Here is a 17,734-nt window from a genome sequence, read left to right on the forward strand (position 1 = left end):
CTTTGTTGCATGGATTGCTTTGAAAATTAAAAATGAATTCAACACGTTTTCTGTTTGTGGTGCTCAGATACAGTTTAGTTCCACTTTAATGCTACTCATATACTGTATGTAATTTTTAATTTTCTTACAAAAAAAATATTTTATTCTGACTTTGTAGCTCTGTGTTGTGTATTATGCAAACTTTGCACTGACATGCCAGTATCTGGTACTTCATTTTAGAACAACTCTGATCTAACAGGCAAAACATGATACTGACTTAAAGGTTGCCAATATAAAGTGGTGTTAAACCTAAAAACAAACATTTATTACATTGCAGCTTATCAATCGTTAGATGTGGTGGCTGCATTAGTTTTCTTTTTTAGGCTTTCTTTCCCTTATTTTCACCTGGTGATCTAGCCAGTAAATCTGGTGTTTTTCAAATGAACAAGCTGTCCTACAAATGTAGCAGTTTGAGGGATGAGACAAACCATTTGCCACTGACAGGGGTGCTTACAATGACCATCTTTTATTTATTTATGTAAAACCTCCTCACTGCAATCTGTGCAAGGCATTGTGGGGAGTAGATATAATGCTTCAGCTACTTTTACATACTTGCAAACATTTTATATTGAATGTATAGTAGTTAGTATTGCAAAATATTGATCTTTGTATTATTTGCCTGAAGTTCAGATTTAAAGGGTGAGTATACAGTACTTTAAAACAAAGCATAGTAACTTCTTACCCCCTCCTTCCTGATTACCGTACAGTGTATCTAAAGGCATAACTTTTTTGATTTGGATAGTAGAGTAGTGATTGGGAAAGGTTAGAAGGTATTTATTGATGTGTGTTTCCCCACTGGGGAGATTCTCCCTCTCTTTTTTTCCTGGTGACCATTATCATTGAGTCACTCACTTTGGAGAAATTTCTTTTTACTTCATGTTATGTTTAAGACAGGATGTGAAGGTAAATCTCTCTACAATGTAATGTAGTGAGTGTACAGCTTGTATAAGGCTCCGTGTACACAAGCCTACCCTGACCGCTGGCCGTGGAAAAACGCAAATCATGGCAAAACCGTGGCAAAAGTCATGTTACCGCAGTTGGCGCATTTTGCATTTTCCCACGGTCGGCGGTCAAAACTTTCCTATCCTGAACGCGATTCTTCTGCGTTCAGGAGAGGGAGGTTTAACTTCAGCTAACCGCGGCAGCTGTAAACTCTGCTAAAAGCCTATGTGTACATGGACACATAGGCTTTTATGGAGTTGAGTTGAGGAGCTTTGGCAAAAAAATGCCAAAAGCTCATAAACTTGAGTTTAGCAGCTGCTCATGTACATGAGCCCTAAAAGCGTAAATTTGCTGCCCCCTCAAAATAACTCAACACACAGCCATTCATGTCTAAACTGCTGGCAACAAAAGTGAGTACACCCCTAAATAAAAATGTCCAAGCTAGGCCCAATTAGCCATTTTCCCTCCCCGGTGTCATGTGACTCGTTAGTATTACAAGGTCTCAGGTGTGAATGGAGAGCAGGTGTGTTAAATTTGGTGTTATCGCTCTCACTCTTTCATACTGGTCACTGGAAGTTCAATATGGCACTTCATGGCAAAGAACTCTCTGTGGATCTGAAAAAAAGAATTGTTGCTCTACATAAAGATGGCCTAGGCTGTAAGAAGATTGCCAAGACCCTGAAACTGAGCTGCAGCACGGTGGCCAAGACCATACAGCAGTTTAACAGGACAGGTTCTACTCAGAACAGGCCTCGCCATGGTCGACCAAAGTAGTTGAGTGCACAGGCTCAGCATCATATCCAAAGGTTCTCTTTGGGAGTGCTGCCAGGGGTGGGGGGTCAGCCTGTCAGTGCTCAGACCATCGTTCCAGAAGGAAGCCTCTTCTAAAGATGATGCACTAGAAAGCCCACAGTTTGCTGAAGACAAGCAGACTAAGGACATGGATTACTGGAACCATGTCCTGTGGTCTGATGAGATCACAATAAACTTATTTGGTTCAGATGGTGTCAAGCGTGTGTGGTGGCAACCAGGTGAGAAGTACAAAGACTAGTGTGTCTTGCCCACAGTCAAGCATGTTGGGAGTGTCATGGTCTGGGGCTGCATGAGTGCTGCCAGCACTGGGGAGCTACAGTTCGTTGAGAGAACCATGAATGCCAACATGTATTGTGACATACTGAAGCAGAGCATGATCCCCTCCCCTCGGAGACTGGGCCACAGGGCAATATTCCAACATAATGACCCCAAACACACCTCCAAGACGACCATTGCCTTGCTAAAGAAGCTGAGGGTAAAGGTGATGGACTGGCCAAGCATGTCTCCAGACCTAAACCCTATTGAGCATCTGTGGGGCAAATGGAAGGTGGAGCAGCGCAAGGTCTCTAACATCCGCCAGCTCCGTGATGTCATCATGGAGGAGTGGAAGAGGACTCCAGTGACAACCTGTGAAGCTCTGGTGAACTCCATGCCCAAGAGGGTTAAGGCAGTGCTGTAAAATAATGGCGGCCACACAAAATATTGACACATTGGGCTCAATTTGGACATTTTCACTTAGGGGTGAACTCACTTTTGTTGCCAGCAGTTTAGACATTAATGGCTGTGTGTTGAATTATTTTGAGGGGACAGCAAATTTACACTGTTATACAAGCTGTACACTCACTACTTTACATTGTAGCAAAGTGTCATTTCTTCAGTGTTGTCAGTTTGTTGTTCAACTGAGTTGTACAGCTTATAGGTTACATTAAAGGTAGAAAACGTTCTGAAATGATTTAGCTTTGTCAAATTTTTTTCATCACATAAACCTGACATGTTAACAGGAGTGTGTAGACTTTATATATCCAGTGTAGTAGGTGACTGATATCTGATGATGGTTTGTACAGGGAACCATGTGACGTATGTTGTGTACATTGGTCGGTGGGCAAACTTTAGCTTCTTTGATGTATTAGGTGAAAGATCATCTTGTGTTTGCATTTCATCACAGTATGTTACATGGTGGCACAGTAAAGAAAATTGGTTAAGAAAGTAATATTATTATTGTACTATTATTATTTTTATTTGTAGGTTATTGAGAAAAATGCTGATCCAAAAATGACTTTGTTGACCTACCTGCGAAGAAAATGTATCCTCCTGATGGTTTTAAACTTCATATTTATTGATTGTGATTAGGGATATGCAGAATGATTTTGGTGAAACTTACTGTATTTAGCATTGAGATTGGCAATTTTGACAGCCAAAATTCTCCCTTTTGCTCACTGAGCTACTTCGTCAAACTTTGTGTGAAAAGAAAAACATCTTTTTTTTTTTGCTCAGTTTTATTAGGTGTGTATTTTTGGAGCTTTTGGCTATTTTGTGTTATGTATTTTTAGACCCCTGATGTTTCATTCAAAAATCATCACATCGTAAACTTTTTTTCCCTTATGTGATTAAAAAAAAATTAGCAAAAAATAATTTTAAAAAGTGTTAAAAAAATAAGTTTCACACAAGTGCTTAAAATCCCTTAGAAAATGTCTGAGCACCCCCCATACATGCTTTTATAAACAAAAATACACGTCAAGGGAGCCAATGCACTAAAACTTTGATTGTGCCATACACAGGGGCGTATCTGCCATGAGGCAAACAAGGTGTTTGGCTTGGGCAGCATTTTTCAGGGGGGTGGTGCTGAGCAGGGGGCTAGTGGGCCCGCAGTGAAAACCAGAGGTTTTCCATTTTTTTACAAACCTGGCATTTGATGGGTCCTCATAGAGGTATTTTTTCAGCTCCTTCATTACTTCTGCAGTATATTGAACTTCTCCTGTATCCTGTCTGCAGTCTCTGACCATCTCCTGTATCCTGTCCGCAGTCTCTGACCATCTTCTGTATCCTGTCCGTAGTCTCTGACCATGTCCAGTATCCTGGTTGCAGTCTCTGACCATCTCCTGTATCCTGTCCTCAGTCTCTGACCATGTCCTGTATCCTGTTCGCAGTCTCTGACCATCTCCTGTCTGCAGTCTCTGACCATCTCCTGTATGCTGTCCGCAGTCTCTGACCATCTTCTGCATCCTGTCCGTAGTCTCTGACCATGTCCTGTATCCTGTTCTCAGTCTCTGACCATATCCTGTATCCTGTCTGCAGTCTCTGACCATGTCCTGTATCCTGTTCGCAGTCTCTGACCATCTCCTGTATCCTGTCTGCAGTCTCTGACCATCTCCTGTATCCTGTCTGCAGTCTCTGACCATCTCCTGTATCCTGTCTGCAGTCTCTGACCTTCTCCTGTATCCTGTCTGCAGTCTCTGACCATCACCTGTATCCTGTCTGCAGTCTCTGACCTTGTCCTGTATCATGTCCGCAGTCTCTGACCTTGTCCTGTAGTATGTCCACAGTCTCTGACCTTGTCCTGTAGTATGTCCGCAGTCTCTGACCTTGTCCTGTAGTATGTCCGCAGTCTCTGACCTTGTACTGGAGTATGTCCGCAGTCTCTGACCTTGTTCTGTAGTATGTCCGCAGTCTCTGACCTTCTCCTGTAGTATCTCTGCAGTCTCTGACCTTTTCCTGAAGTATGTCTGCAGTTTCTGACCTTCTCCTGTATCATGTCCGCAGTCTCTGACCTTCTTCTGTATCATGTCCACAGTCTTTGACCATCTCTTGTATCATGTCCACAGTCTCTGACCAACTCCTGAGATGGAGCTCTAATAGGAAGAGGTGTGGCCTAAAGAGAAAGGGGCGGGGCTTACATATGAAGGGCGATGAGAGCAATAATTCTAGGCTCATTTCCCATGTTTAACTCTAAACTGATGACCTGTATGGTCGCCTATAGAAAATATAGGGTACCAAAGTTTGTTGTGGATTGACAGGTGCACGCAGTTTTAAGATTTGACATGTTGGGTATCTATTTACTTGGTGCAACCTCGTCTTTTATATTTTGCAAAAAATATAAGTAATTTATTGTGTGTGTATGTCCTAAAAATAACTATAGTGTATTTTTTACTGACGTTTTGCATTTCCTAAACAGTCAATATCATATGCCATAAAAAAATGGAACTACCAACATTTTATTTTCTAGGGTTTTTCATAAAACATGTAATGTTTTGGGGGTTTATGTAATCTTCAGACCTAAAATTATTTTTTAAACGTGTGCAAAAAATGCAAAAAAAGGCTGTAGTAGGGCTAAATTCATCAACGCATTTTGCAAAAATGGCAACATTTTTGCAAATCTCCTGATTTTTACAGTGGAAGAAAACTCTAAATTGTGCTCATTACTAACCATAGCACCTGACATCCAAGACTTTTTTTTTGTTACCTGTCTGCCTTTGGGGTTAGAGGCAAAAACGTGTATGTATTGCTATGCCATCCAGCAATGATGGGTATGCTCAAGCTGGGATTTGCTCTAGGTCAGGCTAATCTATGGTGATTGCATAGTACAAAAAAATGGCAACTGCCCCAATCTATAACTGACCTTCACAGGTAGTGCCACATGGAAGGATGACGCATGTCAAACAACAACAAAAAAAAAATTCCCAGCTCAACTTACCAGCCAGTCTGCAACCAACCAAATTATCCTGTCTAACAGTTCACGTTAAAAACAGGGGTTTAGTTTGCACACATTTGCAAATACATGCGTAAGCCTCTTTACGTCCCCCTGGTATTTTCTGCAGTTCTAACTCTTTAAATTTTGAGAGCCTCCGTAGTATAAGCACATGCATAATAATGGATAGACTGAGGGCAGGTGAGCCTGGAGGGAGCCCACTCCTCCTTAAAGACACAGGAGCACAGTGGACACCCAGTATATAGCACAATTGCAGCTAAGGTGTCCAGTTCGCCCCTCATAGTATATCAACAGTACAAAAAATGGCAACTGCCCCTAACTATACCTGGCCTTCGCAGTAAGGAGCACATGGAATGGTGACGCATGTAAAACAACAAAAAAAAATTCCCAGCTGAACTTACCAGCCAGCTTGCAACCAACCAAATTATCCTGTCTAACAGTTCACGTTAAAAACAAGGGTTAGGTGATTGTATATTTGCTGTAGACTGCAACTGGTAAAAGGATTCTTTAAGCATTCCAAATGTAGCGCCATCTCCCCAGGATCCCCTGGTTTTGTCATGGCCTCCATTCTTACCTTGACCTTGGCAAATACCTCAGCACCACTGACACCTCAGGTATACACATTAGTTGAGATAAATTAGTACTTTTTGTTATTACCTTAGGGTAACCCTGAGATGAAACTCGAGAGCTTGAAATAAATTAAATATATATGCGAACAGTGCTCACATAAGCAGAATTTAACAACTATAATTTTTGCAGCATATACTACAACAAGGCTTCACTGGATCTGGTTAGAATGCTACCATGAACTTGGACCAGTCCAGCATAAAGTGCAGCTCCACTCACAAATGAGTAGCATGATGCAATAACAAACTAGTACCAAACAGATCAGGACTTTGTTGCCTATGGACATTTAAAATGAATGAGCTAAGCCTAAGCCTTGAAGAACTGGTTGCGTGCTGAAAACTGCACTCAAGGGCAGAAAAACTATGTACAGTCTTTAGGTTTGGTCTTCTGCCAGCCACATTGGGACCCTTGAAGATGTTGGTGTGCTTATGGAAGGTGGGTACCCCTGTACTCTGGGGGAAAATAAAGCTCCTCAGAACACTAATATGGGAGGGACCAGGCAAAGGTATAAAGGTTTTAAGGTTCTGTGGAAACAAGAGTAATGGTGTTCAGTCAATAGCCAAAAGATGGGGAGTAGCAGTGGAAACAAAGGGCAGTAAATCCTTCTAATAGATATGCACAAAGTCAACAAAGAGGTCACTAATGGGTCAAGGACCTGCTCACCAGCTCCATTGTATCTTTTTTAGCAGGCATTCTTCCAATGGATGGAGTCCCCTTTAAAATGGTGTTGATTTTAGATGTCTTCCTGCAGTGATTAGATGAAGCATGGACTCTGTGGCACAGGAGCAGTCTCTAGTTGACTCCTGCAAGGCAGAGGTACAAGCAGCTAGACTGGACACTACTATACTCTGAACCTTCCAGCTACACAGGCATTAGGCCTCTGTGTGGGACTTGATCACAGTAGCCAGCAACAACCCAACTATAACTCAAATCCAGTGGTCTGCAGCCAATCATACAGCTCTCCAGAACTGACAGGCACCATCACCAATGCAGTCTTTTAACCAGCCTCCTCGGCTCTTTCTCTGACAAGTCCTTTCAAACTGTTCATGTTCTTTCTCTGACTTTTCTGTTTATATAGTTCCTCCTGCTTCCAGGCACAGTGGCTCCTGTAGTTTCTTCGGCCTGCAATGGTATATGCATCGCTCCTAACCCAAACTACATTTCCCAGCATTCAGTGTTTCATACTTGAAAGATTTGGGGGCTCAACCCGTACCAGCAACACTGCATCCATGTGCTGGACTCCTTTGAAAGCCCTGCGTGTTAAGTACCTCTCTGTATTCAGAGAAGTTCCTTCTCCTATTCTTCTCGCATTCTGTATGCTGATACAGTAACAATTTTTCCTTAGAGTTTATTATGTTATTGGTCTCTAAATGTCTATAATTTCTGCAATTTATTGTGTTTTCTTCCTACGCATTTTATTTTCATGCTTTCTCATCAGTACATATTCTGTATTATTCATCGAATCCTTTGCATGCTATATTCCCGCAGGTCATTGCATATGTTTTTGACTGATTCTCTGCTGTTTCCTATTCTATAATAAAATTCTTTGTAAAAGAAAGATTTAGGGGCTCAAAGTCTGAAAGAGCTCTGTCCTATAGGAAAAAAAGAAACTACATTCAGGAAATGGTAACAGTAATAACGCATTATAAAACCTGCATAGTTCAGTAACAGCTATTCTAGTTACACAAATTCTAACAAATTCAATTTTATGTTGCAAAATACCAAATAAAGAGTACATATATTCCAAATAAGTACATCATGATTTTGCACTTTATTTTATAGCAGGTAAAAAACCCATTGGCCCATCCACCACTCATCACAAAAAATTAACTGGCGTGGGGTCCAAGAGTCTTCTCAGCAGTTTACTCCAGTGCTAGAGCATGAGCCAATCTATGAAAAGATCCAATCAGACCTTGGTGTCCTGGGGCGTTGCTTTAATGCATATTTTTTTTCACACATCCCCGAATCAATAAACTATAAACACTATTTAAATAAATGTGTATGTGTATATATATATATATATATATATATATATATATATATATATATCATGTAAATCATTAAATAAATAATAACATAATCACTCCATATTTCACAGTGATATTAAATATAAAGTGCAACAGTGGGAGAAAAAAGAATATATAAAAAAAAACTTTAAATAAAAATGAGTTCCATACACCATTCAATTTTCGTGCAATCTATTGCATTAAGTCAATCTTTGGACAGTGCAAGAAAGCTCCAGTTTCCACACCATGCACAGCAGAGTGCCCTTCACCCCACCTTATGGGTATCAGCTCACCTTAATTGTTGGAACCCCACTGATAAAAGGAGGTGAATTGCACTTTATTTACATGTGTACAAATGTAACTCCTCTCCAGTCTTCCTCTTTCCTCGCAGACCATTTCCCAATGGCAAAATATTATGTGGGAAGCAAAAAAAACCCACTGATAGTGCAGATCAATCTCACGATTTTTTATTGAAAATGGTAAAAAAATACTTACATTTCAGCAGATAAAACAAGGCATGTCACATCCATATTCCAATATCACTGCTCTCCTCACGTGCTACGCCATCTAGACTTTCTGAAAGGCTACAGCTGGTGACCGACATCACACTATGTATAACTATCAGTTTGATCACCATGGCAGACAATTCATACTGACAAGCTGCCATGTTGCCGAAGACCAGACTTTAGAGCACCGAGTCATAAACAGCAAGAGCATTGTGCATCAGGTGTAAGCAACACCCGACCATGAAAAGTATGCTTTGGACCTAAATGAACCCTCTGCACACTGCAATACACTCTTACATGTTTCTAGCAAATGTTTGCATTAAAACAGGGATTTTTAGTTCTTGTATAGTGCAATAGATTTAACGATTGAGTAACTATTGTACGACATCTGTGATTGTGTCTTTTTCTTAACCATCTGACATCCAGTGGGGTTACCAGGAACCAAACTTGGCTGCGGGGAAGGAGGCTGTGGAGCATGCACTGTCATGGTGTCCAGATTCTGCCCATCCCAGCAGAGAATCCTGTATCCTTTTATTGAAAAGTTAAAGGTGTGAAAACTGTCCCATGCTGTCAATATGTTAAAGTAGATCTAATGCTCAGCCCCGGAGGGGGCGCTGAGAATGAGCCAGGTTCTCCCACAGTAGTATGGAGCCTGCCATCCACAATACACAGTTTCACACACACCGACAATACAGGCTCAGGCAATGGGATATCAGGATATTCCAAACAATAGCAGAGCTAAGATGAGGACAACTTCTCACTAATTTTCTCTAAGCAGCCTTTCCTGGAGGTAGCAGGGAATTTCCAGTATATTTAGGACTCTATAAGAGCAGTCCCAGCCCACACAGTATCTTTTTGACACTTAATTCCCTTTTAGCATTTGCACACCCAAGAGTCTACAGCAAGGTCTTTACTCACAGTGCCCCAAGAACTGTCTTTCACCCAGCATCCACAGGTAGGTTCATTGAGGAAGACAAAAGATTCTTCTCCAGACCAAAACTTCAGGATGATGCCTCCAGTAAAAAAACCTTTAGCAATCTTCCCTGGGCACTCAGCCCAGCTCCTGCTGAGGCCCAGACTGCAATTTCTTGTCTTATTAGCTATCTACAAGGGGTAGTGGCCCCAAGAGAACTCTCACTGGAGATTAAACAAAAGGCCTCCCAAATATACAGTTGTGTTCAAAATAATAGCAGTCAGACATCACTAACCTGATCAATCACTGTTTTTGGTAGAAATAATATTTCTACATGGCAAATAATTTACTAGCAGTTGTAGTAGAGTAATATAAATCCAACAGACCCAACAGTCATGACATGCATGCTGCTGATTCTGTGTAATTGAATCAGCAATTGAAAGGGGCATGTTCAAAATAATAGCAGTGTGGAGTTCTATTAGTGAGGTCATTCATTCTTTGAAAAACAGGTGGCAATTATTGCCCTTATTTAAGGAAGGAAGGCAGCAAATGGTATACATGCTGGTTACAGTGCATTTCTCTCTGAGATTCTGAGGAAAATGGGTCGTTCCAGACATTGTTCAGAAGAACAGCGTACCTTGATTAAAAAGTTGGAGAGGGGAAAACATAAAGAAGTGCAAAAAATGATAGGCTGCTCAGCTAAAATGATCACAAATGCTTTAAAATGGCAACCAAAACCTGAAAGACGTGGAAGAAAGTGAAAAACTACCATTCGAATGGATAGAAGAATAGCCGAAATGGCAAGGACTCAGCCAACAATCAGCTCCAGGAAGATCAAAGAAGGTGTAAAGTTACCTGTGAGTACTGTTACAGTTAGAAGACGCCTATGTGAAGCCAAGCTATCTGCAAGAAGCCCCCGCAAAGTCCCACTGTTGAAAAAGAACACATGTGCTGAAGAGGTTACAATTTGCCAAAGAGCACATTGACTGGCCTAAAGAGAAATGGCGCAACATTTTGTGGACTGATGAAAGTAAGATTGTTCTTTTTGGGTCTAGGGGCCGGAGACAGTTTGTCAGACGACCCCCAAACACTGAATTCAAGCCACAGTACACTGTGAAGACAGTGAAGCATGGTTGCGCAAGCATCATGATATGGGGATGTTTCTCATACTACGGTGTTGGGCCTATTTATCGCATACCAAGGATCATGGATCAGTTTGAATACATCAGAATACTTGAAGAGGTCATGCTGCCTTATGCTGAAGAGGAAATGCCCTTGAAATGGGTGTTCCAACAAGACGACCCCAAACACACCAGTAAATGTGCAACATCTTGGTTCCAGACCAACAAGATTGACGTTATGGAGTGGCCAGCCCAATCCCCGGATCTTAATCCAATAGAAAACTTGTGGGGTGACATCAAAATTGCAGTTTCTGAGGCAAAACCAAGAAATAGAGAAGAACTGTGGAATGTAGTCCAATCATCCTGGGCTGGAATACCTGTTCACAGGTGCCAGAAGTTGGTTGACTCCATGCAACACAGATGTACAGCAGTTCTCATAAACAGTGCTTATACAACTAAATATTAATTAAGTGATTCAAAGGAAAGCAAAATCTTCAAACATTTTTCAGTTTATATAGTGAATGTTTGAGTTTGTAAAGAAGAATACAAACACTGCTATTTTTTTTGAACAGTCTAATATTCACTTTTCTTCAATTTTTTTAGAGGAACAACACAAATGTGATATATTTTTCTTCATGTTTTCATTTGGAATAGAATGTGTAGTGTTCCTAATGCATTTGTGTGTATGGAAATAAAAGCTATTAGAAGGATTTTGAGCTTTATTCACTTTTTTAAACACACTGCTATTATTTTGAACACAACTGTATATCACCTCCCCAGCCACCTTCTGGATGCCTCCTTCCAGGGATTGAATGGGGCATGATAAATAATCATACTAGTCATTTAACTCTTCCTGCCTTATATTTTGGAAGCTTCTGCCAGAAGCAGGTGAAAGAAATCAAACGCCTAGGAAATTCTGACCTCACAAAAACAATCAGTTGCTGCTCCGCTGACTGCAGTGAAGCCAAAAACTAAATTTAGTCTAGCAGCCTAACTAGTAGTAGGGCGCTACATAGACCTAAACCCAATCACTAAAATCACAATGTCACATGCTCCCTTGGTGAAGACTGCAAGCGGTTCTACCAAAACTCGTTGAGCAGACATGGTCCTCCATTGTTGCTAATAGGAAGCTGGTCCAGGGCAATGAAATGCAGCTGAAGCTGAAGCAGTAGATGGGAAGAGGATGAAAGAGATCAACAGCTCTGAAATGCAACAAAGGACGAAAAAAGGTGAAAATGGTATTTTATGGAAAAAGGTACATTTTTTACACACTTTTGAAAACTAAATGCTCTCAATTTAGGGCTTACATCTACTTTAACCAGAGTGGCTGCAAACATATTTTTTTCAGCGATTTAATGTGTCTGTGTAAAAAGGCAGCTGGGATGATTACCATTGCATGATGTTATATATAAGAACAAAAGTTAAATCTGGGTAGCTAAATACTCACAGAAAAAGGCATATTAATTAAAACAGTTCTTTTATAATATAAGCCCAAAGGGTCATCATCAGCATTCCAAAGCTAAGAATGCAATAAGAAATGCAAAAGCGCAATTAGGGCAGCTAATATAGATTACATGAGATAAATCACTAAGGAGAGCAACAATTTGTTTCAAATATACTAATATTAAGAAGGCGAGGTCAAAACACACTGAAACATACTAAAAGGTGATCAGGGGGAAGTTGTTCATAAGTGATTAGAAGGCAATATTAAATGCATTCTTCTGCTCAGTTTAAACAAATGAAAAGTAGGAATGTAATAAACAAGACATTAATTTAGGAACATTATTTTAAATGTACCCTTGTGGCTGGCAAAATCCAGTGTTAAAAAGACTAGAAAAAATTAATATGAATAGATAACTGAATGGCTTACACCCGAGAGTCCTTGAATCAGACCATTATACCTCATTTTCAAGGACACCCTATAGACTGGAATGGTTCCAGCAGATTGGCATATATATAGATATATACCTTGAAACTATAGTTCAGTCAGCCTAATATCAATAGTATGTAAATATTTGGAAGGAATGATAAGGGACCATATCCAATTTGCTGTTGAAAATAGTATCATTAGTAGTAGCCAACATGGATCTATGAAGAATCATCCTTATGAAGAATCATCCTTCCTTGCCAGACCAACCTTTTAACATGCTATGATGTAAGCTGTAATTAAGATACAGGAAGTATTGTATCTAGTGTAGTGTATTTAAAGTTTGCTAAGGCATTTGATACAGTACCTCAGAAATGCGTAATTTACAAACTAAGGTCTGTTGGCAATGATGATATCATAAGTACCTGGCTAGAAAACTAGTTGCAGGAGTGCATCCAAAGAGTAGTGATTAATGGCATATTCCCTGAATGGTGTAGAGCTGTGAGCAGGGTGCCCCAAGGCTCTCTCCTGGGATAAATTCTGTTTAACTTGCTCATAAATAATATAGAGGTTAGAATAATTATATTAATCTTGGTATTTGCTGCTGATACAAAGCTAAGCAGGGCAATAACTTCACAACAGGAAATAGTAGCTGTACAACTGTACATGATTAGGTAAACTAAAGGTCTGGGTAGCTAAATGGCAGATGGAATTTGATATTGCAAAATCTAAGGTAATGCGCTTGGCAACTAACATTACAAATGCAAGTTACTTGCTAGGGGAAGAACCTTTGGGGGAATTGAGGATGGAAAAGGATGTGGGGGTTCTAGTAGATAACAGACTTGGCAAAAGCATGCAATGCCAAGTTGCAAGACGCAAAGCTAGCAGACTATTAGCATGCATTAAAAAGGGTATTTACTCAAGAGATAACTATAATTCTGCTGCTTTACAAAACTCTGGTTTGGCCACATCTTGGTGTCTAGTTTTGGTCACCAAAGAATATGCTTGAACTAGAGTCCATAGAAGAGCAACGAAGCTAATAAGGGCGCTAGAGGGCCTCAGTTATATGGTTACATGGTTAGTCTGGCTGAAAAAAACAGTTCAACCATAGGAAAAAAAAAGTTATAATCCTACACCCACAGTTGATCCAGAGGAAGGCAACCCCCCCCCCCCAGCAAAGCATGATCCAATTTGCTCCTGCTGGAAAAAAAAATTCCTTCCTGATCCCACGAGAGGCAATCGGATATTTTGTGGATCAACTTTACCTATAAATGTTAGTATCCAGTTATATTCTGTGTATATTTTCCTCCAGATGTAAAGAGTCCCCCCTTGTCCTTTGTGTTGACCTCAGGGTGAATAGATCTACACCGAGTTCACTACATGAACCACTGATGTATTTATACATGTTGATCATATCCCACCTTATTCTCCTCTTCTCAAGAGAGAATAAATTCAGTTCCTCTAATCTTTCCTCATAGCTGAGCTCCTCCATGCCTCTTATCAGTTTAGTTGCCCTTCTCTGTACTTTCTCAAGTTCCCCTGTTATGAGGACCGACTACATACCTTAAACTTATTCTCTCTGGAAAAGAGAGATTTAAAAGGGGATATGATGCAATACACAAATCTTTAAATGGTGACTCCAGCATTGGGAGGAAACTTTAACCCAAGCTCTCTAAAGAAGACAAGGGGGGCACACAATAAAGTTGGAAGAGAGGTGGATTATTCTGAAACTGCCTACAGGATTTCTTTTATTGTTGGAGCAGTAAGAATGTGGAACTCCCTTCCACAGTTGGTGGTCTCAGGTGGGAGTGTATATAAATTAAAAAAAAAACCTTTTCAATGTGTTTTTTAGTGAATGTAAAATACAGGGATATGGAAAATAGCAGTGACCAGACACACACAGTAGTGTCAATATTCAACCTTACCAACTATGTAACTATGATATGATTTCCTATACACCGATGTTCAGACACTACTCAGTTAATGCCTGCTTAGCTCCTGTCTGTGCTCTGCACCATACCTCCATCACTACAGTGGAAGGAATTGGAAGTACCAAGACAAGACTTCATCCCATCCAGGTAAGTCACAATTTGTAGTCTGTGAGAACACAATAAATCAATGCATGCAAAGACAGCATATAAGCCAAAACAATTGTATTCACTTTCTTAAAGCTTTATATTTGTATCCACCTGTGAGCTTTAAACTGCTGTAGGATTTGCTATATTGACAGAAGTTTGTGGACCCCTGACCATTACCCATACCTAACCAGGAACGTCACTGCTCCTTCCTTTTCTTTTTCCCTGCCCCAACTATTTTTTTTTCCTCTGACCTCCTATAGCTAAATTCTGCAACAAAAAAAACAAACATGCACACCCAGAAATCCAGATAGTGTTCTGTGGGGATCCTCTGCTCTGCTGCTACACATTCAGTTTAACATTGGCCATTCCCTCTGAGGGGCATGGCCAAAGGTGGGGACTGTGCAGAAGGTGGTGTCTTTCAATATACTGAATGGTTGATATTATCAGTGTGCTGCCTTTTTGAACTGCAGCATTTGTGTGGAGTGGGACGTGCACCTTTCTGGGACCAGCACTTGGCATGGAAGTGGAGCAGACCAGAGTCTTGGAGTGGCACTACCTGGTTTGCCTTGTAACACTAGATTCTGTTTTAAAAAAAGAAATGTTATTTAAGTATGTTTTCTAAACTCCAAAAAGTGCCTTCTATGGCTCTCAGTCTCCTCCAAATCTCAGATCTCTATTTTTTCTGCTTTAATCCAACTTCCTGTTAGAGGAGGTTCACATTTCTTCTCCATGGTCCCACTGTATCTAGGAAGGTAGCCACCCTTTCTTACTCATTACCGAGCTAGACTATGGAGTATGAACTATTGCCCAACAAATGTGCACTGATTGTTCCAAACAAACTGAAGTAAGAGGGAAAAGGAAGTGTTCTGGAGCTCATGAAAGACATAAAAAAAACCACAGTAAAAAATGATTTAATGGAAAATAGATTACAGGGCCATTAAGTAGTGGATGTGTATGGATTATTTTTGAAGAATATGAATATTGTCCAAGCAGAACTAAATGATAAGATGAACCTTTAGCTCTAAAAAAATTATACAACCATAACATTATTATAAGGATCCGAATGTTATGCACTAACACTTCTAATGTATTACTATTTGACAGTGGATCCGGTTTTTCACTATCTAAAGTAAGACTCTAAGTCCTGTGGCTAAAATTCTCCATCTATTTGTGTCGGCACTTGTAGGAGAGAATAGCGAAGAGTCATGGTTCACAGTGTGGATTCTGCACTCCAGGAATTGTCATGTCAATGTACGCCTTACTGCGCAATAATCCCCAGCCGAGCATGGAAGAAATTGAAGATGCTTTCCAAGGTAGAATTATAGTTGGATATACAGTCCCGGATCTTCTGTCACGATGATAGTTATGTGTTTAATCTGCAAATATTATTTACTGAGAACATGATAAACCTTAGTTAACTCTTATAAGGTGTACCTAAACTCCAGTTATTTTCAGAGTCTCTTAAGTAAGAATATACCGTGCGTATAGAAAAAATCACCCACCTTAAAAGTAACAACTTTTTGTTGCTTTGCAGCCTGAAATGAAGACAGACACAGTTTTTGTTTTTTTCCAGCTGTATTTACTCAGTGCAACTTATAACATCCAAATGAAAGATAGAACACCAACATGACAGAAAAAAAAAATCAAAAACACAATCATTGAGTTGGAAAAAGGATCACTCACCCCCCTTGTATCAGTATTTTGCTGAATCACCTTTTGTTTTAATTACAGCCTTTAGTCTGTCAGGATATGTCTCTACTAACTTTGCACATCTAGACAATATTTGCTCACTCTTCTTTGCAGAACTGCTCAAGTTCAGTTACATTTGGTGGTGACCATTTGTGGACTGAAGTCTTCAAGTCATTCACAGATTTCCAATGGGGTTTCAGTCTGGGCTCTGACTAGGCCATGCGAGGACATTCACCTTTTTCCTTTTCAACCACTGTGTGGTCATTTTTGTTGTGTGCTTTGGGTTATTGCCACGTTGTAAGGTAAACCTTTTTCCCATTGACAACTGTCTTCAATTCAGGCTGCAAATCAACAAAATGTGATTATTTTAAAGGGGATGATTCTTTTCTATAGCCACTGTGTGAAGGGCTGGAATACTATTCCTGGAGAAAATGCTGCCCCAGGTTCCCTCCTGGACTGAATTAGGTTTATTTACTAAAGCTGGAGAATGCAAAATCAGGCTCACTTCTGCATAGAAACCAATCAGTTCTAACCTCAGATTCTTCAATTAGTCTTTGACAATAAAACCTGGAAGCTGATTGATTTTAATGCAGAAGTGAGCCTGATTTTGCACTTTACAGCTTTAGTAATGTAACACCCCTCTAGATAGTCAGGGGGAACTAGCTATTTTTTTTAAAGAGAAAGGCTGGATAGCAGCCTGGGCATGAGTCAGCCTGGGTGTGAGTTAGCCAGGTCATTTTAGGTCAGGGCTGAGGGCTCTGCAGATCAGTTCCCTGATACCAGATTCCCTGTTCCCTGCTCTAGAGACTTGAAAGGTTTCTGGAAGGCAGTGCGCAGGGGTGAGGATGGGCTGATCTGCATACCTAAGTTATCCTGACCAATCCCCAGGCAGGAGGCTTGGCATGGGATCATGACAGCCCTTAAGTATGACTGAGTCTGCTCAGCAGCAGGAGAGTTCGGGTGGAAGATGAAGTGAGAGGCTGGGATTCAGGAGCCTGGGAGGGGGCCCAGTGCAAAGGAGCCTACCTCCAGGCTGAAGCTGAGAAGAGGATCTCTCAACCTCAGCAGTCCCCTGACAGAGGACCACTTGTGCAGCAGGGAAGGGGACAGCCCAGCAGAAGGCCTGAAGGCAGCTACCAACCCAACAAGCTTAGAGGAGAGGAAGGGTGAGTAGCCCTACAACCCCTGGGCTGGATAAGGGGAAAGGGCATTCGGGTGGGAAAACTAGCTAGCCCCCATCTGGGACTGTTGATTTGCAGAGACAGATTCTGGGTCTCCTTGCCCATCCAGGGATTCACCCAGTACAGCTGGATGAGGAGGATAGGATTTATCTTGGGTGGTACGTCAGGAGAGGCTGGAGAGCCCTACAAGAGTAAACACTGTTTCTGCTGTATAGAGACTTGTACATAGTTGCTAAGGAGTTGTCC

The 17,734-nt window shown here is 40.8% G+C and overlaps 1 protein-coding gene across 1 annotated transcript in view; it reads left to right on the top strand.

The window, feature by feature from the left end:
* The window catches only part of XDH (xanthine dehydrogenase), a 101,848-nt gene that overhangs the window by 1,103 nt on the left and 83,011 nt on the right, over window positions 1–17,734 (top strand). The window contains exons 2-5 of the mRNA XM_089685111.1: window positions 3,040–3,097; window positions 9,066–9,162; window positions 14,510–14,618; window positions 15,805–15,931. Of these exons, the coding sequence (XP_089541237.1) occupies window positions 3,040–3,097; window positions 9,066–9,162; window positions 14,510–14,618; window positions 15,805–15,931 (391 nt within the window). The remainder of the gene's footprint in view (window positions 1–3,039; window positions 3,098–9,065; window positions 9,163–14,509; window positions 14,619–15,804; window positions 15,932–17,734) is intronic.

The sequence above is a fragment of the Staurois parvus genome, unplaced genomic scaffold (genome assembly GCF_062004578.1).
Source record: "Staurois parvus isolate SC_StPar_1 unplaced genomic scaffold, SC_StPar_1.0 ptg000362l, whole genome shotgun sequence".
NCBI classification, from domain to species: domain Eukaryota; kingdom Metazoa; phylum Chordata; class Amphibia; order Anura; family Ranidae; genus Staurois; species Staurois parvus.